We start from the raw sequence: 24699 nt of genomic DNA, 5'->3' as shown, positions 1-24699 counted from the left end.
GGACCTGGTAAAAGACACATTAGTCAAGTCAAAAGACAAAACAGCTGGTATTAACAAGTCAAACCCAAGTGTATGTCACTGCAAGAAGCACATGTGTAAGGTGAGGTGAGCACGCAACATTTCCTGAGATAACCCTTAAACAGGGATAATGTGATATCATAACAACATGTTCAGTGTTACCCCAGTTGTACCTTCGCCTCACATGCATTTCAGAGGCACAGGAGTGAAACTGGAAATATAATCAACTTCATATTATGAGACATAAGAAATGTTAAAAATATTTGTCAATAACTCCATAAAATTAGTATCCAATGGGCATTAGATTCTTTAATTTATCCCAGGAAATCCTGGCTGAGATGGGATTAAAAAGAAGCCACTGCGTATCACACGGACAGGCCTGTTGAGCAATGGGTTCAGCCAACTAATGTGAAGGAAGGAAGTGTAAATCCAGTATAACACATGAACAGGCTTGTGAATTAATAAGATCAACGAGATGATATAATGTTTGCCATGCTGTTCAAGCATACAGATAGGGCGACATTGTGTTACTGACAGAAGCCGAAGCACCCAAAACTTAGCCTTCTTTTTCTAACTGCCCATTCAATATGCATTATTTTGTTAAAGAGAATGCACCATGAGAGTCTTAATGCCGAAAGGCCAGATCTTAATTGATAACGCTTAGTACTAATTAAGTTGCAAACCGCAAATGAGCCATGCATCCTCTGGGGGGGCATTAGTTCCAGAATAAATATTACCATAGAGCATTCACATGCAGTTCTCTTTGGAACAAGCCCCTGGGCAGGCTTTTTATTATATAATACATTTGCTTTACTATTTTTCCTAGAAAGAAGAGATCTGTTGTAGGGCGGAAAATGACATTTTTGTAGGGCAAGTGGGCAGGCTATTACAGTACTCTGAGATCTACTGTAGACCTGCTGGCATGATAGAGAACGGAATGAACTTGATCTTGGCAGTAAGCAGAGAAGCAAGATGCTTGTGTTCCTTATCTTTTCTCTCACGGTGTCTCTCACATTTCCCTCTCTCCCTCTCACATTTCCCTCTCTCCCTCTCTTCCTCACCTACTTCTTTGTCTTACTTGCATACCATGACCGCCTCCAACCATCGACTGCCACAGTCACTACTACCCATTGTAAAAAACAAGTATTATGACTTCCTTTTCATGCTCTAATCTGTAGCATAGAATATGTGATGGCTGTGATTTTCTGTGACTGAAATTTACTGAAGCCGGAAGAGAATGCCTGTACATTCTGCTTCTGGGCAACCTATAATTTCCCTAAGGGATGGTTATCGGAACATTCAGTTGTTGTGGCCAACTAAAGGAACTCCTCACTCCGGGGGAGTACCTCAACAGGAATTAAAACTCACTCTAGAAAGGTGCTTCATAAGGCCCTGGGCTCATGGCCTAACCCTCTGAGTAGTTGCTGTAGAATCTTGCCCCATGCCTCCAAGCTTGAAGCACGTCTTTTCCTACCCACCTAGAAGAGAAGCAGCAAATCGTAGAGTCCAGATGACAGCAGCTGAGTGGATGGTCACAGAGGAACAGGCACATCGTTAGCAGCAAGTACGTTTCAGAATGGAGACAGACGAACAGAAAGGCACACTTACTTTCCTACTCTAAGCACCTTGCCCTGCTATAATATGTCTCTCATCTGGTGTCAGAATGTTTAATCTTTGACCAACATCTTGAAATTGGATTCAGGTGATTCGAGTCCTAAGGATTTCAGCAAACTCATGGACAAAGATTGGCTTGTAAGATTTTATAGGGCAGGATAGATGTGCTAGGTGGGATTTTAAAACAACCTGGGTGTTCAGTGCAGAGGATTGTGTCCATTAAAATGGTAATCATATAGATAGGGTATATAGGGTATAGGCTCAATTCCTATGTTGAAACTTCTAATCTTCTTCATGCTTCTCAATCCGGGTTCAGGGCTGGCTTCTCTACGGAAACCACTCTCCTTGGTGTGTCGGAGACCATCAGACGTCAGGTGGACAATGGGGAGACTGTGGAACTCATCTTGCTTGACTTGAGTGCCGCATTTGACACCGTCTCCCATTCCATCTTGTTGTCCACATTGAAGGCTGTTGGAGTCGGTGGTTCCGCCCTGGCCTGGATTGCTAATTTCCTTTCTGATCGCACGTTCCAAGTCTTTTCTTCCACATCTGTTTCATCCATACTCCCCTCCACTCACGGTGTTCCCCAAGGCTCTATCCTTAGTCCCCTTTTCTTTAACCTTTATGTGAGACCTCTTGCTTTTTTGGCGGAACAGGCTGGTCTCACAATTTATTCCTATGCTGATGACACTCAAGTCATCTACTCACTTTCTACCAAAAAAACCTTCCCTCCTCCTCCCTTCAATCCGGGCTGAAACAAATATCTGATTGGATGCTGAAGCACAAATTAAAATTAAACGGGGACAAAACAGAACAGCTCCTGTTTGGCTCAGACACCTCGCTCTGGGGCCCACAACATTGGCCACCGGAGATGGGCCCTCTACCTATTCCAACCGTGTCTGCTCGTAATCTTGGGGTTCTCCTCGACAACCAACTATCCTTCAAGCAACACGTTGTTAAAGTCTCCGCCACCTATACCACCATCATCAGGTGGCTGAGGAAAATCACGTGGATGCTCAGGATGAGGAATTCCTATAGCCCGATGCCCGGGACATATTGTTTGGGGTCAAGGGCAACAAGTTTTAATGTGCATTTTGTCCTTGGGACAAGTAGGCTCAACCCCCTGCAACACAAACCCTTTGGATGCCAGGTTACAGTACCACATTGTGGCTCAGGGAAGGGCATTCTCTACAATTAAGGTAAAGTGTGTGTTATATGTAAATATGTGTGTTAACGCTGTTCAAACTTGTATATATGGTTGATTAACGCAAAGCCTTCATTATTAGGGTGGGCACTAAAAGTAAATGTTTTAAGCTCATATAAGTGTTCACACATTTTCAAAGTTTAATAATATGAGGCTCTGTATAATGATCCCAGAATGCTCTCTGATTATATGCAAATATTTGCAGAAGCTTGAAAGCAAGAGTGATGATTCTTGCTTTCAAAATAAAATGTTCACAAAAAATGCATGTAAGACAAGAAAACATTTAGCTAAACTACTGTAAGATTTCAGGTACCGTATCTTTGCAGCATCATTTAGTAACATGTTGATGTATGATAGTATTTCCCAAAAATATTCAGAATGGAATATCAGTGTAACCAGTTTAAATACGAATATGTAAAACAAGAATAAACAAGCATTGGCAAAGCCAGTGGGTCTGAAATTGGTGGTCAGCCTTTTAGTTTTGTCAAGGAGTGACTTGTTTAGGCATAGTTTTTGTAAAACCTTAATAGTTTGGGTGCTGCTGGGTCCTCAACATTCTAACAAGCATTGGCAAAAGCAAAACAAAAAAATGTTGGTTTCAGCACACATTGCCACAGCGGTTCTGGGCACTGAACAAAACTACTTTGTGTGCCAATGCTTCTTCTAAAAGAGCAAAATACTGTCACTTACAGGGACACCAGCTGATAGACAGACAGAGAAACAGAATAACAAACAAAACTAAAGGTCATGGTTAATGCCAGGCCTAATTAGAGACCCAATTACTAAAGAAAGACTCAAAAGTGCATCCATGGTATATATCCCTGCATTAAGTGCATATGTACAGTTTCCATGAATTCACAAGAATTTACAGAAGTAGACCAAGAAATAATACTCCCAGAAAATATTTGTGAACTGCATTTTAGCATGAGCAAATATGCAGGTGTAGATTTGCTTATGTGAAAATCTGAATATTTTCAGGTTCACTATTCCTCCAACCACTTTTTTCCCAACCCTGGAAGAAGTTTTAAGTCTGCCACTGTCCGTAGTAAATTTCCAACCATTCTCAGTATGAGAAATGATTAGAGAAGAATTGGTGAAAACCCTTAAAACATGCACGTTAGTAGGTTTGCACAGACTAAAAAGGGCATTCCAACCCTGGAACTATTGCTTACCATTACCTTCAGCCCCAGTATGTAGACCTGCAGAAACATAGCAGCATAAGGGAATTGCTAGTATTCAAACAATACTATGGTATGAACCCTGGCATAATCAGAGAGGCTATATCAGAACTCTTATATAATGAGATTGCTGCGTAATTTGTTGCCGAATTACATGGCACAAAGGGGACAAGTGGATTTTGTTACAGGACAAGTAGATTTATTAAGCATCCTGCCCCATGGACAAGTAGATATTTTATTAAATTCCACACCACTGATGCTGCCTGCTGACACCCTGAGGACTGTAGTCCAGGCTCTTGTCATCTCTCGCCTGGACTATGGGAATATTCTTCTCCTGGGTGCCGGCAAGGAGGTAACCAGGAAGTACCAGGTGGTACAGAATATGGCAGTTCGCCTTATCTGTCACCTGCCTGCCAGATCCTCGGTCACACAGCATATGCGTAAATTGCACTGGTTGCGAATCGAGAGCAGAATTAAATTCAAAGCACTTTGCTACATGCACAAGATTATGACTGGAAGAGCCCCTCACTATCTCTCTGCTCTGATGCAGCAATACATTCCCCCCCGCACACTTAGGTCTTCCACTCAGAACAAGTTCAGGACTCCACGCATCAACAGAGCCAAAATGGGAGGACGTTCGTTTTCCCTGCTGGCACCCTCCTTATGGAACTCTCTACCCCAATTTTTGCGTTCTGAATTGTGCTTTTTGACATTCCGTAAAGGAATTAAAACCTGGCTTTTCAATACCTAATCTTATGGTATGACGTTCCTCCCACCCTTTATACCATTCAGTTTGCCTTAGCGCCGGGAAACCTCCGGGTAGCTGCGCGCTTAACAAATGTAATTATAAATAAATAAATAAATATGAGGGTGCAGAACAGAAGTAATAGGGAAATGGAGATTTGTGGTAGGCACGTTCGGACACGACCGTACGTGTTGGTGCTGTTCTCTAAGAGGCTAGATGGACATGGTGGTATGTTGCTCACAGTTGCTCAGGGATGCTGTGAAGGTGGTTGTCATAGAGTGTAAGATGTTACTCAATAAGATACACATCACACAATAAACGTACTGACCACCTTCCTTGAATGTTGAGAACTGAGGACCACTATTTGATTTTGTGCTTCTCCTCACCCTGAAATAGCTGCATACCCATTTTACTATCTTAACTATTGTTTAACCTCCCTTCAACCCGAGTTGCAAGTTCTGCCAAATTCCTAAACCCTACTCCCCTTTTTAGGTCTCGCCTGTGCCAGTGCATGCGCTGCTCTGGCTAGACTTTAGTGGGCTTCAAAAATCTGACCACACGCTTTTTGTGTGGCCTAGAGCGTGCGGTTACGCGCACAGGCGCCAGCTGGCTTTCCTCACATCGCTCGCGGGGACCCTTGCAGCAGGCAATCACTTTTACTTTAACGGCCGCGTCGCACGCACAACTCCCGGGCTTGTTTCACCATGTTTTCAGTGGCTACGTGTGCGCTTTTTTTGCTGACGGCTTCACATTACTTTTGATTGCCTCGTTCCTCCTCCTTCTCTGATTCAAAACCCTCTCTCTCCACCTCACCGTTTTCACACTCTGCCTGGGTTAGTTTCACGCTCTGATTGAGCGAGCCACCATTCCCCCAGGGCACAAGCAAGGACCTCCTTGCGGTCTCCCATGTTCTTTGTGCATTCTCCTGTGCACCCGAGGCCAAAGCAGGCATCCACATCTGTGTGCCTTTCTAGTGCGGTGGGCTTCCTCGAGACCGGCGCACATGTCGACTTATACATATTAATTTGGCGTGTTTAAAAGTGCACCATACTTTAATAGTGCCCACACACTTGTTTCTATTTAGTTCCTGCTCGTGTTCAGCTTTGGCACCTTATTCAATTGCATTTTCCCTCCTCCTCCTGACCCCTACAGCGGATAAATAACCTCGCAGCTTCTTCTAAGAATGTTCAGGGAATTATATTTGAGAGTTTTCCTTAAAAGGTGTCATATTTTTATAGTCACTCTGCAGCATGCAGTGCATGAACATGCTTGACTGCCTTTTATAATCATGGTATAAACATTTCCTTCTGTAGTTTTTTTTTTTTTTTAGGGATTCTTTCGCAGGAGGAGTGTCAAGTTGCTTGACAGGGCATGGCTACTCCGGGCATGCACCGTGCATCCCATCATATCCCTTGTGCTGCTGCTCGCTGAAGTGATTCCCGGAGACCATGTTGTTGGATTTCTGCCTGCAATTCCAGAGGTAACAAGCATTGGAATAGCCAATAGGTCTCGTCTTTGTGACCTTATACGTATTTAGTTATGCAGCACAATATCCTTACTACAACAACATTAACTGTTGCATAGCTAAACACTTATAAAGTCCCAAAGGCGAGACGTACTGGCTATGCCAATGCTTGTTCTCCTTCCTGTTGGTCTATCCACTTTGAATGAGTAAGGCATACCTGTTTGTACTCCATCTGACATTTTGGCTGATATAGCTACTCCTTCGCTCCCACACCCCTGCATTTCCCTGATCTGATCATATCCTTCATCACCACCACTCCTCTTGAATTACATACATATTAAAATCTAGCATCTGTTTCTGATTACCACTATACATCTCCACTCTCACACCAATGTTAATTACGTTACTGCAAGCACTCTTTTTAATTTGTCCTCACCTATCGCTTTAAAGTACTATCTCTAACCAATATTCCTTGTGTGCAATATGTTAATTGGGCTTCGCCTTTTAGGGTTAACAATCCCCATCTAAATATGTAAAAATAAAAATTAAGGGCAAAGTGATCATGGGTGAACTGGAATGGTGACCAAAGTTGCTGCAAATATGGTGTGATAGTGCCTATGAAGGAATTGTGCACATGTCTGTGAATTATCCTGAGTGATTTTGACAAAAAGACAGGCCACTGTGTATCTCCAGCAGTATAGACTAGAAAGTTACACAAAACACCTGCCACTGACGCGGAGGTACCGTTTCTGATTCATCACTCATTTGTCACAGGCTTTCCAAACTGGGTGGTTAAAGCTATAATAAAATTATTGTATTTGTATTTGTTTACTGTATGTTTTGCATATGAATTTTATTGTAATGTACCTTCCACTCTCATCACTGGATTTGCAAGAAATATTAACATGTACATGCCAGTCAGGGCAAAATAACCTTCTACCTAAAAATACTTTGATTTCTGTATGAAATGCATGACGTGCTTTGGTGTCTTTCATATGACTTTAAATTCAGTCCTCCAAATTTCCCCAAAATATATGTTTGTGGCATGTGTTGCTCTAGATACACTTGCTGTGCATACTCCTGATACATTTGCTGCGCATACTCCTAACATCTGGTGTTGGGCTCGGACGTGCACAACTTGTTTTTGTTCAAAGAAGTCTTTTGAATTATGATGATATAGTGACTCCTTCCTTACCTGGTAATGCGCATGGACATCAACTCCAAAGTTAGATTGTTTTCTTCTGTCGTTGGGGTCAGACATGCTCCCCGGGGCTTTGAGTCAATGCCAAGTAGCAGTCTTCATCATAGCCTTTCTAATTCTCTGTTCCTGGTAGCCTTCGAAGAATCCTTCGGTGCACATACGTTTTTTCTCACAGTCATAGTTCCTCCTTCGGATTCACACCAACCGTGTCGTCGACGTGCCGCACACGACCTGGCCCCTTTCAGGACTATTTGGTTGAGTCTCACGCTCAAGAATGTTAAAACTGTGATGGATAAAACACCTTTCTGATACTTTTTATAGTGCCATTAGAAGTACTCATGGACAGACCATTACATGGTCTGCAACCTTGGTTTGTTCCCACACCATAAAAAGTAGGGGTGAGCGGAATTTGTGTAATCGCGTTACGCAAATCTCAGCGGAACGGTAAAAAATCTCCGCGAACAAGCAGAATTTCCGCGAGCATGCGGAATTACTTGTTCGCGAAGCTTTTTTACTGTTCGCAATCGCTGTCTGCGTGCTCGGGGGGGAAATATCTCGCAAACACGCATTTTGTGAACGTGAACAAGCAAAAAATTTTGCGAAGTCGCGGAATGCAGAATTTTGGGCAATTTCACGTTCTCCGTGGAACGCGAAATTACCCAAATTCCGCAAACGGAACGGAATTTACCGCCCAGGCCTAATAAAAAGGCTTCCTGCTCCGCCTGCCTTGCGTTCTGGTTGAAAAAGATCATCCAGAATCGACAGGACCATCGACTCGTGCATCGTTCCATGGAACTGCATTGTGACAATTATATCCCCCACATCTTCATGGAAGAGGTCCAAAGGGATAAAGCAGAGGGGGACGTTGACGCCGAACAGGCTGTGACCATCAGCCTCGAAACCTGAGTCTTTGTCGGACTCAGAGAACACAAATTTGCAGCCTGCCTCAGCTGAGTGTCAGAAGACGACCGCAGTGAGTGCCACATAACACCAAGGCGTTCACAAACCCGCTGGGGGCCGGGTGTCGAGCCCGCTTTTGGGAACACAGCCTTTCAGGCCACCACTGGCTTCCAGCTATGGCTGGCACCAACCGAAGGCTTCGGAGCCGACTCCAACTCCAAGCCATCCGCATAGGACTTGCCCTGCCTCGACGCCAACACTCCATCAGTGCCACTGGTGGCTCAACTGCGGCTCTGAGCACATAAATCGATGTTAAAAGCAATCTCAAAGCCAAAAAAGACTCCTGTGCCCAGTCACCTGTCCACAGCAGACTATAAAATCCAAGAGCTTCCCATCTTACAACATCCAGGAGGAGTTGGATTCTCGGCATCAAAGGCTGTTCATTCACCCTCACTTGGCAAAAGCATTGCTAAGCCCACACCAGAGGTGCAGCAGCAGGCATGGGCCACCCGCCTCCCTGGAAGGCTTTGGTTGTTGCAGATATTGTCTTTCTTTTTTTTCTGTTGCGTGGATATCTTTAGGCATTCCCTTGTTTTACCTCCTTCTTCACTCCATGTGCGGGAAAAAAATCTAACTGTGGAGTTGATGCCCATGTGCGTTACCAACTAAAAGAAAAGTCACTATAACTTGTGACTCAAAAGACTTCTACGAACAAAAAGAAATTGGATCTATCCAAGCCAAATATTAGGTGGAAGGAGCATGCACAGCATGTGCATGTACAGAACTTTATGCCACGAACAGATTGTTTAACAGGGTAAGTAAAATTTTTAAATAATGAATGTTTAACATGCACAATATTTCTACGCAGAGAGCTGTCTGGATTGCTGATTATCACTGTCTGGATGATTCTTTGCCGCAGTACCTCATAGTAAGTATCTTTTACATATTTATATATATTTTTGAACAAATAAATATTTTGTAAAGATCGAACGTAATTTATGCGGTTTTCAGAGCACTGTACAGTAAGCATAATGTGCCATGATACAGGTTAACATGCGGACAAGTATGGGTAATATGTCTGAAGAACTTGAGTACACAAAAGAACAAAAGGTACTGTGAGGATTTGAACAAACAGAAAGAAATATTGAAAGAACAAAGTGAAAAATCAGTTTCTCCACCATGGGAGACCCTCTGATGTTCATCATAAAAGGTAGAAAATACCTGTTCATGTGTAGAGCCAAGAACTCAACTTTTCAAGACATTTTTAATATTTTACTATTAGCCAAATAAGCAGAAAATATCGCCAAATTGGCAATGTTTTTTTTATTTATTTAGGTCATTTGTATCGCACTCGAATCATCCCTATGGGGATCTCTCGGCGCCTGAGAAAGACAGGCAGTCTGTGAGGAGCAAATTAGGTTTTTAGCAATTTTTTAAATTGGGACAGATTCGGGCATTCCCGAATTTGTTCAGGGAGGTCGTTCCAGAGTTTAGATGCCAGATAGGAGAAGGGCACGACCTCCCATTTTTACATTCCTGATTCTATGGCAGCACAGCAGCATACAATAACTGAATCTGAGCAGACGTGCAGGGTGAAACCATTTAAGTTTATTAGTCAAATAAGCCGATCCCAAACAGTGCAAGGACCTAAAGACCAGTCACAACAACTAAAAGGTGGCCCGTTTCTTGACTGGAAGCCAATGTAATTGGCATAGGAGAGGCAAAGAAGGAGTTTGAGCTGGTTTATCAAGGGCAAGACGGGTAGCTGTATTTTGCACAACCTGTAGTTTGGATAATAGGTCCTCCCTAATTCCTACCAACAAGGAATTACCGTAGTCAAGGCAACTAATTAATAGCACCTGAATAAGAGTCCTCCTGGCGCTTTTCTTTTTTATTGTAGCCAATTTACTAATCATAAAGTACATTTGGTTGAGAAACCACGTAGAAAAGTGAGAAAATACCTAAAAGAAAGCATTAAAAAAGCCAAATTTCCAATACATTATAAAGTAGTAAAGAATCAAGCCTGGTTTTTGTTCTAATCTTAGAAGCTACTCTACCCCATCATGTGCATCAGGGTGACAGCTACAGTTCTTAAGCTGTTGTCATAAAAACAGGTGAGACTTTTATGAATTCAGAGGAAATGCCCATGGTTAAGAACTAGAATAATAAGCAACTTGTCCTCCTTCACATTGAAATTCACCCTGATATTCATAAAAAGAAGAGTAGAGTAGCAAGCTAATCCAGTCCAAATTGTGTTTTTTTGTTACAATTAGAAGCCTGATCCAGCAAAGGATCTATCCTGGTTGCAGATTCCAGACAATAATCTTTAGCAAAGGTATGGACTTGCGTCCAATAAGCAGTCTTATCAATCTCACTAATACAGACATTTCTGATCAAAGCTGACTTCCCCCTCGTTGAAGTGACCCTAGGCTTGCCAGTTCACAACCTATTAGCTTTTTCATAACAGGTGATAATGCAAGAAATACATCAGGTCTGCATAGAAAGGGCTAGGATTGATTGAACAGCACTATTTTTTTTTTTTTGAAAATCTGTTTATTAGCATAGTGATCAGAGCAAAAACATAAAGGTATGATCGCATCAATAAATCAGGGTGTAACATGTTTCCGCTTACACAGTATTTGCAGGTACATAGTACATTTCGATTTTGATCTTTTTCCTTATTAATTGAACATAACAAACCCATACGATTCGAGATAAACCCACCCTCCACCCTCAAGAATCTCTCCCGACACTCCTTTTGCATGCGCATAAACATAGAATGTACATCGGCCACACCCATGTTACTGTGCATTGCGGTAAAGTCTATCCACACAGTCAGGCTGGGGTAGAGTCAATAGCAGTACGGGATTTCCCGTACTATCTCCGAGTGCACCACAGTTCGTGACGGTACATGGAATCTCAAGAATGGCAGGACGTATGTATTACATGTGCAACGAGTCATTAGAGTCCCCATCGTCCCCTGCTTCAAACATTCCCACAATGGCAAACCAATCCAGAGAAATCGGTGTTTTCCTGAGGCCTCTGCGTTCCTCTCGCTGCAGTGCTTCACCTTCCGCCCTACCCCATCAGGTCACCTCCGCTTTCCATAAATCGGGATCAGGCGGCCTAGGTGACTTCCACCTCATCGTGATTGCTTGTTTCGCTAGTAATAGGGCCATGTCAGTAAAACGTGTTGCTACGCTTCTTGTGCGTGACGATGGTCCCAGCCCCAGGAGTGCATATTCTAGGGTGAGTGGTTGGGGCAGGGAGCCTGCTCCCTCAAGCATGTCACTAATAGTAGTCCAGTAATAACCCAGTTTGGGGCATTGCCACAGCATGTGTATTAGCGATGCGTCATCTGTTTCGCATCGGGGGCATGCGCCAACTGCATCAGGGAACATCATGTGTATGCTGTGTGGGGTCAAGTAGGCTCTATGTAGCAACATCAGCTGGATGAACTTGAACTTGGGGTTCCTAGCTACCTTCTTGGGAAACTGGAGGACACGTTCCCATTCCTTGTCCCTCAGTGGCCTCCCTATATCTCCTTCCCATTTCGCCCTTAGAGGCGATAGAGGGATCGCCCTCCCTGTTCTGATGCTAGCGGTGAGCCACTTAGTTAGGTGTCCCCCCGTCCCCATGAGGTATTGCATCGTTGTCAAGGGGTTTGTAAGCGGTTCTCGCCCCTCAGATGCCCACCTACACGTTACATAATGGCGAAGGCCAGCATGCAGGAGGAACGAGCCTCCAGGAACACCATGTGTGGCCCTGAAGTCTTCAAAGGACAGCAGATGTCCCTCAGCAAACAGGTCGCCTACATGCGTCACCCCAGCATCGTGCCAGGACATAAGTTTGTTCGTTGTGAGTGGACCCGACTCTAGTGGGATTCCCAAAAGCGGAATCGTGGGGACATAGGACGTCGTCGGGGACGTGTATTTTAATGCCTTCCGCCAGTATGATACAGCTAGTCGGAGGAGCGGTGGGGCATCTCTCGGCAGGTCCGAGCGGGGTAAGAGCAGTGTATGGATTCCCCCTTTAGCATGATCGTCCTCCGTCATATTAATCTCTTGGAGGTTGCGGCCCGCTATCCAGTAGGCCAGCCATTGTAGTTGGCACGCGTAGTTGTAAGCCCTGAAGTCCGGTACTCCCATGCCTCCGGATCCAGGGGGGAGCTGTAGTTTAGTTAGGCCTATGCGCCTGCGCCCCGGCCCCCACACAAGTTCCGTGAGTAGTGTGTCTAGAGTTTTAAATGTCGCTGCAGGGGTCAGGAATGGTAGATTGGTGAAGTAGTAAATGAGGCGGGGAAGCATTACCATTTTGGAGATGGCCACTCTGCCGGCTATCGAAAGGGGCAGCGACAGCCAAAATTGGATTTGCGATTTCAGTGCCCTTATGGCCCTCCCGAGATTGCCATCTATCATCACTTCGGCATCCCTATAAATGTGTATCCCGAGGTATCGGAAAGTGGTGTCTGCCATCTGGAATGTGTGTGGGGCGACGGGTAGAGGAGCGGACAAGCCTGCATCCGCAAAGGTGAATCCGTAGGACTTGGGTTCGCTTATGGTGAGGCCTGATAATGACCTGAAGTCCTCAAATATTTGAGGTATAGGGTCCAGGTTGCCCCGCAGTTCACGGAGATATAAGATGATATCGTCGGCGTAGGCGGACACTACGTGTTCCGTCCCGTGCCTCCGAATACCACAGCGGGGGGCCGCCGTCCGAAGTTTACAGAGCAGGGGTTCGAGGGCCAGGATAAATAGGGAGAGTAGATTGAACAGCACTATAAGTGACGAAGCGTTGTTAGAACTTGCAAACCTATTTAGTCTGATTAAATTAGTAACTTAAAACCCTTTTCACGTCAAAAGTAAGTGACAACCTCTCTGCCCAGGACAATGGATTAGGAAAAAATAGGCAAGGAAATAGTTTGAATAATATGAATGTAAAGTACCTCGTTTGCCAGAAAGAAGGGTGAAGTCTTAATGAGACTTTGTTACAATGGAATGGCGGTCTTCATGACACTTTGTTACAATGGAATGGCATGTACGATTTATCAGTACACAGAGCTGCAAGCATACTCATTATGCATATTCATTCAATTGGGATAGACGAACAAAATGACTGTATGGGCTAAAAGTCAGGGAAAGACTGACTCAAGTAAATCTCACGAAGGTGGGAGATATTTGGAAAAACATTTCAGTACTTTAGGTGTTACAAGCAACTAAATTGATTGTTCACTATATCGCTGTTCTTACAGTTTTGATGACTATTTCAAGTATTTCATTTTTGAAAATGTTACCGCTCAATTTATAAGGAACCAAGTAATGGTATGGTTTCATAGTAAAGTATTTAATTGACATCATTTTAAATGAGAAGGTGGTGTATATTGCCAAAAGCTTAGAGCAGTCTGAGGAGTCTGCAAAAGTGCTCAAAAGGCAGATGAAGAAACTGTGCATGTAGTAATACTGTTTAATTTTTAGAAACAAATGGAAAGGATTTGGGTGAAAAAAAACTTGTTCCCGGTTGCAGTAATAGTAATAATAGAAGCATTGAAATGTGTTACTGGTATGGGTCAGTGACCCATGTTTCTATATAAAATTTCTTTCCACCTTTATAGAAAGTGTGTTGTATGTGGCAGAGTGAAGCATTTTCCCGATTTTGTTGACCTTATTAATACGTAATTTTAGCACGTCCGGGTCGCATAACAGCCAATCCATCTCCTGAACATATTCAGTAAGCAGTCTGAGATATGGAAGTACTGGTAACAACAACAACAAGTTTATTTAATGATTTTGGAACTCAAAAGAGATCCACATAAAAAATGAAGTTTACATTTACAAGCAGTAAAATATGATTTACAAATGCACTAAATATTATAAAACATCAGATAAAACCAATTTTAATAATCATGATCTCCAGATGGGAAACATCCTTTACAAAGCAACTTTTACCACGCTGTGCCTTTACGACGCAACTTTTACAACGCATTGCGCTGGGGGGCGGTCGAGGATAGGGAATAGGTTTAATTTACTATCCAACACCTTCCCTACTATCCACGGGGACTGGAGTTGGAATAGTGAATTAAACTATTCACTATCCAGCGCCCCAAAGCACTATGCGTTGTAAAGGCATGCGTGGTAAAAGCATGCGTTGTAACGTCATACATCCTTTCCATATAAATGTTTTAATACATATCTAAAAAGCACGAAAAAAAGTTTAAAATCCTATGACAAAACATTTAATTTGGTGGTTCATAAATAGTCTGTTAATGCAGAGGCAGAAAGAATGGATAATTGTAAACAGATTGGCCTCATCCATTTATGTCGATACAATAATAGGGCGGGGCAGATAAATAGCACATGGGTAACATCCTGGATAGAATTATTGCACAAATTACAAACTGGAGAGGAACAATACCATTTAGATAATACGTTGTTTAAAGGGAGGATACCCTGCCACAATAATAACCAAAAGCGGCGCACTCCATGGGGCAGGTTCCAAGTGATATAAGCCTGTACTTTGTTTATCGCACAGGAATCAATAGCTGGATGAGCGCCTCTCTTTAGAATATGGGCTTCCCTATCCATGGTGAAACTTAATTTCCAGGTGGCCTGTTTCAAAGTGGCCTTTAATTGATATGGCGATAGTGTAAAAAGTACAGATTCATCCAGTTGTAGAAAGTCAACCGCAATTCTAAAATTTTTAACAATTAATGATTTAAGCTTCCTAATAATTCTTTCAGAATAAAAGATCTTAATGTACCAGGATCACCCTATACAAGGCTTATAACCCATCGCACTATCCCTGCAAGACCCTATACCCAAATACTTCTCAGACCAAATTCCAACCTTAGTGTAGCCATGGGACAAGCAGATTTGACTGAGGCTAGGCGCTGTAAATTTTTACCTTCTGTTGTATTTAAAAAACTCAATTTTCCTAAGTCAAGTAGTTCAATACCATACAACAGGGAAGCAGGAATTTTAGCACAAAATACCTCTAATAAAAGTGCAAAGTGTTTTCTTTCCTGTTGATCTATAAAGCGAACCCAGACTTTTCCCCTGTGTAATTGATTTACGGATATTATTTTCTATATGGGCTTTATCACTTAAATTTCCACACACCATTTTTACCAGGAAAACATATGATTTTACAAGTTCCAATTTTTTTTCCACCTACAGACCAAAAAAAATTCCCATACTTCAACTTTCTTCCATGCATGCACATTACTTTACTTTTAGATACATTTATCTTTAAGTAGTGAGCCTCTGCATATTCGTGTAGTACCTGCAGACGACTATATAATCCCCTCGGTGTCAGATCCAATATTAGTATGTCGTCAGCATAAAGTAAACAGACAATTGGTTTTCCCCCCAGTAAAGGGCGATACCCTCAAATCAAAGCATTGGGGAGGTCAGATATATATAGGGAGAATAATAGAGGGGCTAATAAACAACCTTGTTTTAAGCCATTTATAGTGGGGATAGTTTGGGACCTCTTTCCCCTCCCATCAAGACTCTTCACCAAGTGTTAGTATGGAGAATGCGGACTAACTTCAAAAAGATGGTCGGCATACCCAGGTCCTACAGTTTTCTCCACAGCAAAAGTCAATCTACTTTATCAAATGCTGTGGAGGAGTCTATAAAAGCTGTGTACACTCTTCCTCCTCTAACTTTAACATATTTTTCATTTATTACCTGTAGTGCCGTTAGGTTATCGATAGTTCCATGCTTTGTCCTAAACCTGGTTGGTTCAAAAGGTAAGATTTTACCTGCGTCCACCCAGTCATTAATTTGCATCAAGAGGCATTTCGCAAAACTTTTACCCACTGCGTCTAAAAGTGCAATTTGACGGTAGTTATGTGGAACATCTTGGTCTCCCTTCTTGAACAGGGGGACTAATATGCTCTACTTCCAAGACGGGGGAACCATTTTATTTGCATAGCAGTAATTGAACATTGGGTAAAGGATTTTACTCCACAATGTAGTGTTTTGTTTCAAAACTGTAGTTGGTAGCTCATCCGGCCCAACGCCCCTGAGGATCGCATCCCCTTGATCGCCATTTCAATATCTTTTTCAGATGGCGGGCCATACGATGAGGGGTCTTCCTTTAGCCCAGTACAGTCAATTACAGTTACATTACTTGCATATAAGTTCTGAATATAACCAACCCATTTATGCCCCTCAATAGTAACTGGAAGTCGTCTTGATCTAACTCCACATCCCTCCCCGATGAGACCAATACGTTCTTACTTGGCCTTTCAACACTGCTTCTCTCAGTTTAATCCAGATGTTAGCTCCCCTCTCTTTTTTCACCTTAACCTTTGCTCTAGTCCTTCTCCTCTTTAATAGTAATATTCTATGATATCAGAGGAGTAGGTCAAGTACTGTTCTCTAATTAATTTGTTTATTTCAATATTAAACGGACGTAGAGATCTGGGGACTACTTTAGTACTTCTTCTTTCATTCGACTTCTTTGCAATAACAATCACCTTAATCATAAAAGCATTAAAACTGGCGATTTCCAACCCATTCAAGTTAGAAAAGTTCTCTACAGTGACCTCTAAGATACTTTCCAGGCCCAAGATAGCCTTGGTATCCCAATAGCATCTCCCTGATTTCTTACCAAAACCGACAGATTCACTGTTTAGTGCCCATGAATCGCTCTGTGGTAAATTTAGATTTACGTTGAGAGTTAGTACTTTATGGTCACTGTAGAGAGTATTGGAAACCTTAAGATCTTTCAATCAGAAGAAGGAGGTACTTCCCACTACCACATAGTCTAGGATAGATTCTCTACTGTTAGATTTACAGGTGAAGTTCGCCGGTGTATCTGAAGGCAATCTTCCATTTGCTATAGTGCCATCAACTTTCTTTACTTCATCAAGGAGCATTTTCCCTCTCTTATTTGTCCTAATAGTTTGTGGAAAGAGTGCTTGTGGAATCTGTAAGGATTCTTCTTTTTCCTTATTTCGGAATATGTCCAAATTAAAATGAGAGATTTTACAATTGAGATCCCCTACCAATACTATATGAGGGGAGGGTTCTACTTCATTTGCTTTCTTAATGTATGAAAAAACCGTCTTCAAGAGTACATCGTGACAGGCGTCAGGTGGAATATAAGGGAGGGTTTTAGACTTTTTATATTATTTATATTCTTAATGGTGATCATTGTATGTCCATGTTATAATCAATTGTGTTGATATAGGGATTTGATGTATTCTCCTACCTGGTTTCTATGTATGTTTTGTGATTTTTTTTTAAAATCGAAATAAAGTTTATAAACTGAAAGTGAATATAAGCATTTATCAACATCAATGGTTTACATTTTACATTAATATCAGCATTATACAATGTTATTGCCAAAAAAAGGTTGCTCGGATCTTTGTAGTAATTATAATTCCTTTTTATCTTATTTGACAGCAGGCATGCCACCCCTCCCTCTGCATGTCCTCTCCTGGGTGGAATTGCTTTACAATCTAGAGTAAAATAATCCTTACACAGTAGTTCCTCTGTACACCAGGACTCTTGAAGATAAATCACGTTTGACTCTAGTGCATATAAGTATTGTAACTTCTCCCTACTATTCTTTATTCCTGCAGCTTTCCATGATATTATTTTTAATTCATTGCTAGAAGGATGGCTGTTGTGGAAGTTTATTATTGGATCTGCTCGATAGAACACCAGGTAACCAGTTCCATTGTGGGCTCTCTTCTTTGGAGTTCCATTGAAAGGAAAGTGGGATGACATCTTTAAATTTCACTTGGCTTCCATTTTTTGTAATACAGATTTTTAATTCCTCTGTCTCATATGGAAGATCTCTACTGCATGAATCTATATGAGCTAACAAAGACTTATTGTCGAGGGCTCTATTTCAGGGTTTCTTAAAAAAAGGCATAAGGGGGGCGTGGCTAAGATGGCGGCATGATCGGTCGCAGGTCCCGGAGGCTCCCTGCCCGATCCCGCCAAATTGCACCCTTTTCACCAGCCTGATCTCCCTAACGCACCCAAAACGGCTGAGTCTGCGGCCAGTCTTTTACTGAACCGTCCGGTGCCTGCTTGCTGCCGCTGAGGCAGTGCCGGAGCTCGAGGGAGCCGAAGTTGGCAGGCCGCGACCGCAACATGGCGCCCGCCGCGGCCCTATGAGAACCGGCGCGCTCTGACGCCGGAGCCCGAAGGGAGACCCGTGGCCTGCTGAGGCTCCAGCGCGCCTGTGTACACCCGGGTGGCTCCCGACTCCCGATTGCGGACCGCCCCCAGCTCAGCGACACGTCCGGCAGCGGAGCCGGGCGATAGCCGGGAGTCACGGAAATCGACTCCCCGGCTTTTGGGCCTACAAGCACCTTGGGAGACCTGTCCGCCTGGAGTCCCGCGCCGCCGGACACGACCGAGACCACCCACTGCAGCGACTCCCCCGCCGTACACTCAGCTGGCTCCCGCGGAGGCCCGACCACCAACATCTCTGCCGGGCGGGCGCCTGGCAACCGGACGGCGGTGGTCCGGTAGGAGCCGGCGTGCCCTACCCCCGCGGCCTGCGCTGCTCCTGTGTCCTGTCACGACACAGCTCCTGTGCTCCACTACAGCGCCCACAGTCACACTCTGACGAGACCCAAGGGTCGGCCCCGCCACCTGTGGAGTGTCCCTGACTCTGCAGCCTGGCTGGCGGTGAGGCTGGTGCCGGCCGGTCATCCTCGAACTCGACCCCCCGGCCTTGGGCCTACCAGCGCCACCCGGGGGGCAGGCTGCGGGGGGCCGTGCCACCCTGGACAACGCAGCCACTGTGGTGCCGCTGCACGGATGATACCCTGATCCACGGGGGTCGCTGCGACGGCGCATCCTGCGGGAGAAAGCTGAGTGGCTAGTCGAGGCACCGGACTGCAGCTACACCGCCACGGAAAACTGAGAAACGCAGGTGAGGAGCGCGGAGGGGGCATTATACCGGACCTCGGGGGGCACGCTCGAGCCCCCGGCGATTGACTCCAAGGGGCCCCCATCTCCAAGTTTGCCCTGATCGTCACCGGGGGGAGCCACCACAGGGGTTGCTCCTAACTCCTTTACCGCTCATTTGGGAAATCGCCGCCTACATAGCTCCACAGCCAGGTGCCTCCCTTGACAAGCCTTCTGGGATCCCGCCTACCCGACGCGACAGAGGAGGCATCACCTGCCCAACTCCAGCCCAGGGCCTATCCGCCGGGGCCCGTAGGTCGCATACCCACGCTTCATCCCCCGCACCCCTACGCCAGGGACTGTTGCGACCCTACAGACAACATGGCGGGGCAACGGTCGAAGAAAGGGTCGCAGACGCTCCCGAAGCTTCTGGCCAAAACGCAGTCCAAGCCCGGAAAGGACCCTCCTTCCCCCCAGACCACAAAACAGATGCCTGCACCTACGGAGGACCACTCACCCATCACTAGAACTTTCCTAGAAAGCCTCTTTAATTCCCTGAGGGATGATTTTCGATCTCTGAAACAAGAAGTGGCGGGAGAGGTCCGGGAGCTCCGGCGTGATGTGGAGGGTCTAGGGGAGCGAGTGGCCGTGGTGGAGGAAGCGGATCAGTCCAGGAGCATGGAAATCACGCACCTCCAGCAAGAAATTGTGCGTCTCACTGACCAGCAAATGGACCTCCAGACCCACGCGGAAGACCTCGAGAACCGTTCCCGCCGGAACAACATACGGGTCCGGGGGGTCCCTCAAAAATCAGAGGGTTCGGACATCACGGGCTACCTACAGACTCTCTTCCGGTCAATTCTGGGCGAAACGGCGGACTTCGAGATACGCATTGACAGAGCCCACAGGGTAGGACTGCCCAGACGGTCCTCGGCGCCCCCACCAGACATATTAGCCTTTCTGCCCGACTTCCCCTTAAAGGAGCGAATCCTCAGGGAGGCGCGACGAGCCCAGCCTCTTCAATTCCAGGGATAACCCATTGCTCTCTACCAGGACCTGTCTGCCATCACCCTGCAGAAGTGCAAGGAATTTCGTAAAGTGACTGATTTCCTGCGGCAGCATGAGACTCCATATTCTTGGGGCCACCCGTTTCGCCTCATTTTCAAAGGGGAAGGAAAACTATACCAACTGCGCTCGCTCAGGGACACATGCGCCCTCCTGGGCCTTGAGCACGAAGTAGATGACCCGACCCTGAGCCCGCCAGTGGACCCCGAGACAATGGATGGCAGACTGCGAGTCGGAGGCGGTCACCCTCACGACCCCTGAAGCCGGACGCCTCTACTATCACCCAGGAACGCGCCACGGCGGTGGCGGAGGTGGCCAAAGGGACTTCCTCCTCCGGCTGACAATGGCAAAGCTCGGGAGATCATCTTTAGCTTCACTCGCTCCTGAACGAGGGTTGGGTTTTGGGCGGGGAGCCGAAGTGTCCGCCACAAACCGCGACCCGAATGGAAGACTTCACCACAGCCCTGTGCGAACTGACAGGACTGGGACTATACCCACAACCTCGTGGGCGTTGGGGAATCAGGTGGGAGTGGGAGTTTGGGAGAACAGTTGAATGTATCCTTATCTCATGGAGAACAGTTTTGGACGCAATGGGGGAGTGGGGGGATGGTTTTGGGGGGAGTTGGGGGGGAACCAGTGTGCCGGGGGGGACTAACTATTGCTGGAATGTTGAGACTCAATTTCTTTGTCCTATTGCTTAACATCGGCCCACAGCCGTCTCCACAACACTATGCATCTAGACCAAGTACACAAGCACGTAATAACGCTCCTATGCCCGCCCTCTTCAATAATGGTTAACCCTACACTGAAGATACTGACACTTAACGTCAAAGGCCTAAATAACCCTATTAAGAGACGAGCGATAATCTCTTACCTGGAACACTCTGGAGCGGATCTGTGCCTACTCCAGGAGACCCACCTGCTACCCAAGGACTGGCATAGACTACGCTTGTGTGCCTTTCCCCAACAGTTTTTCTCTTCCCTTCCTACTAAGAAAGCGGGGGTAGGCATCCTGATCTCTAGGCACTTTAAGGGGAAGGTGGGGGCCAAATTGGGGGAAGTTAAGGGCCGCCTCCTCGCACACTCCTTTCAACTTGGAGACCTACACCTCACGATCGGGTCAGTTTACGCTCCCAACACAGGCCAGGAAACCTTTTTGAAAAACGCTATTTCTGAATTCCTTCAGTCATCTGACTCACTCATACTTATCGGGGGGACCTTAACCTGGTCATGGACACCACCAAAGACAGATCAGGACACCGTTATGGGGATACAGGGGCTATCACCACTGCTGGGGCGGACTGGTTGCAGGAGCGAGGCCTAGTAGACATATGGCGCAATGTACACCCGACCACGACACAAATATACCTTCTACTCCCACGTCCACCGCACCTACGCCAGACTATACCATTTCATAGGCTCGTCTGAGCTGCTGCCCAAGATATCCAGTGCTGACATTGTCCCCGCAGCGCTCTCAGACCATGATGCTATAGAGCTAACTCTCTCTGCCCCTGTCACCCCCCGCCCTCGCGGTACGTGGCGGCTTCGGGAAACCATGCTGCAGCGGCCAGCGATCCGCGAGCGCCTCAACACCTGTATCATTGATTATCTAACAAATAATGACACGCCAGAGGTGTCCTTGCCGTCCTTATGGGGAGCAGTGAGGGCGGGACTTGCACAGCAGGATAATTTAATAGTTCAGTCCAAATGTTAATTTTGTGGCGTGCTAACGGGGTAATACGCTGTCTGTACCTCACAGCGTGAATCAATGAACTAATACAAAGCTCCCCCCATTTGGAAGGAGACACCCTGTTGCACAGCTTGAAACATAGACAGGATTGTCTATAAACAGTTCATCAAAATTGATTCCACCTCATGTTAGGGTTCCAAGAGTATTTAATACTTCATCAAAAACATCATTTGTAAACACTGGTCTTTGCTGAGTCTAGAACCTGACTTCCAAGGCATCTTCAACCAACCACCGATGTTTGCGTACACCAGGGGACGGAACCTGAAAGAAATCTTGAAGAAAGCAAACAAACAAAGTGAACCAACATCGTTCAAAGGTCTACGGCCTTGTTATAATTGCAGCAATTGCAACAATTGCATCCAAGGAAATGTCATCAACCATCCAATGAAGGGCCATCCCGTCAAACTGAGGGTTAATGCCACCTGTAACTCGGCCAATCTAATCTACATGCTCAAATGCCCCTGTGGGAAGTGTTATGTTGGACATACTGAAAGAAAGATCAGAACCCGTCTACTCGAACACAAAAGCAACATAAGGACTGGGAACATGAAATCCACTGTTGCTTCACATTTCGTTGAACAAAAACACTCTGTAGCCCAACTCAAATACCTGGTACTTGAACAAATCACCCCCACACACAACAACAAACAGACTTTGCTTAAGAGAGAAAATGTCTGCATTCGCTATATGGCATCGATGCAACCACACGGCCTCAATGACCGTATGGAATTTTTATGTTATTTGTGACTCTGTTGTAGATATACGCATGTACCCAGTATTGTATCTGTCTATAGTCGTTGTGTGTTATTTTGATACATTTGCAATTACCTCATATGCGCTCTAGTTCTGCACTGATCATTGTACCATACTGGCCCCGTTAGGCTCTAACCCTTTACCCGTTTCGCTTCACTTTCCTTACTTAACATGGCCGCACCCTTTCTCCTTTAGTCCGTTTTCACTTGTTTTCATTTTAGTCCGTATTCACTTTTGTATGCATTTGCAAGCCGGTATTAATCGCCGCCTGGCTTGATCACTCGTGGGTTCCCGAGGCAGATAACATTTCGCTCCTTAACAGCCGCATTACTTTGTAAGTACTCCACACTGGGGACCACGTTACTTTTACGGCACACGTGCCTTGATCTTGATTCTATAGCCTTGTGTTCACTTTTAAGGCTGATTTTGTTATATGTGGCTAATGACACAATTAGGTGATTGTAGAGGTGCAATTCATGGCATACATAGTGATATTATGATATGTTCCTTTTTTTGTAGAGTTGTCCCCTGAGGAAGGGCTTGTCATCTGCCCGAAATGCATTGGGGAGGATCTATGACTGGATGATTTTTGCGTTGGATGAAATTTATGAACTTTGAATTATGTTGAACTTTTGATGAAGTATTAAATACTCTTGGAACCCTAACATGAGGTGGAATCAATTTTGATGAACTGTTTATAGACAATCCTGTCTATGTTTCAAGCTGTGCAACAGGGTGTCTCCTTCCAAATGGGGGGAGCTTTGTATTAGTCCTTATGGGGAGCCCTGAAATCAGTGGTACGTGGGGAGCTCATCGCTATAGCTGCAGGGGAAGCTAGAGATCATAGGGAAAAAAGGTCCCAACTCACAACCCAGGTCGAGGAACTCGAGAGAGTCCACAGTCGCACAGGCGCCCCACGTGTCTGGCGACAGCTGAAAGCGACCAGGGCCCAACTAGCCTCCCTTGACACAGATAGGGCGGAATTTGCTGCACTTCGCCTCCGACATACATACTACGTCGGGGGCAACATGACTGGACGCTTTACTGGCCAGCGCCCTCAAAGCCAAAACCCACCGCACAAAGATCACAGACCTCACTGACGGAGCTGGGAACATTCTCACGGAGGACTCCCAGATAGCTAACGAGTTTCGAACCTACTACGCCTCATTGTATAAGGCTGATACACCGCCCCTTAGGGAGGTGGACACGTACCTGTCCTCAGCAGCCATCACGGAGCTGTCCCAGTCCAGCGCGGGCGTGTTGGATGCCCCCATTAGACTGGAGGAGGTCACAGCAGCCATATCCAGGCTTCGCCCATTGAAGTCCCCGGGCCCGGATGGTTTCTCAGCGGGCTTTTACAAGACGTTCAGTCACCTTGTGGCCCCGGTCCTTACCCGACTCTTCAATTCCTTTGAAGGTCCAGGCTCTATCCCCCCAGACATGCTGGCAGCTGAGGTGATCGTCCTGCCCAAACCAGGCAAAAAACCGACTCACTGTTCGGCATTCCGCCCGATCTCCTTACTGAATTTAGATCTCAAGCTTTTCACTGGAGTGCTGGCGGCCCGTTTGGGCCCGCTACTACCCGGTATCCTGGAACCGGACCAGTCGGGCTTCGTACCCAACCGCCAATGTAGCGACAACACTAAATGAATGCTAGATCTTATAGATAAAACGCACTTCCAGGACTCCGACGCGGCCCTCGTGGCCATTGATGCGGAGAAGGCCTTCGACCGAGTCGACTGGGCATACTTACAGCAGGTGTTACTCCGCTTCGGTCTCGGCGACCGCTTTCGATCCTGGATAGCCAGCTGTTACCACCGACCACAGGCCCGGGTCCGACTGGGCGGGACACGCTCAGACCCCTTCGAGATCCAACGCGGGACGAGACAGGGCTGTCCCCTCTCTCCTCTTTTATTTGCCCTCTACATT

General features: G+C 45.6%; 1 protein-coding gene across 4 annotated transcripts in view; it reads left to right on the top strand.

The window, feature by feature from the left end:
• TMEM220 (transmembrane protein 220) overlaps window positions 1-24699 on the top strand; it is a 216189-nt gene that overhangs the window by 131977 nt on the left and 59513 nt on the right. For 2 of the 4 annotated variants that reach the window (XM_086930568.1, XM_086930567.1), the window contains one exon: window positions 9194-9253. The exons of the other annotated variants lie outside the window; for them this stretch is intronic. In XM_086930568.1, coding sequence (XP_086786694.1) covers window positions 9194-9253 — 60 coding nt within the window. The remainder of the gene's footprint in view (window positions 1-9193; window positions 9254-24699) is intronic. 4 annotated transcript variants of the gene reach the window in all.

Source organism: Lissotriton vulgaris, chromosome 7 (genome assembly GCF_964263255.1).
Source record: "Lissotriton vulgaris chromosome 7, aLisVul1.2, whole genome shotgun sequence".
Classification (NCBI taxonomy): domain Eukaryota; kingdom Metazoa; phylum Chordata; class Amphibia; order Caudata; family Salamandridae; genus Lissotriton; species Lissotriton vulgaris.
The sequence above is the reverse complement of the archived record's forward strand: the minus strand, read 5'-3'. Positions and strand labels throughout refer to the sequence as shown.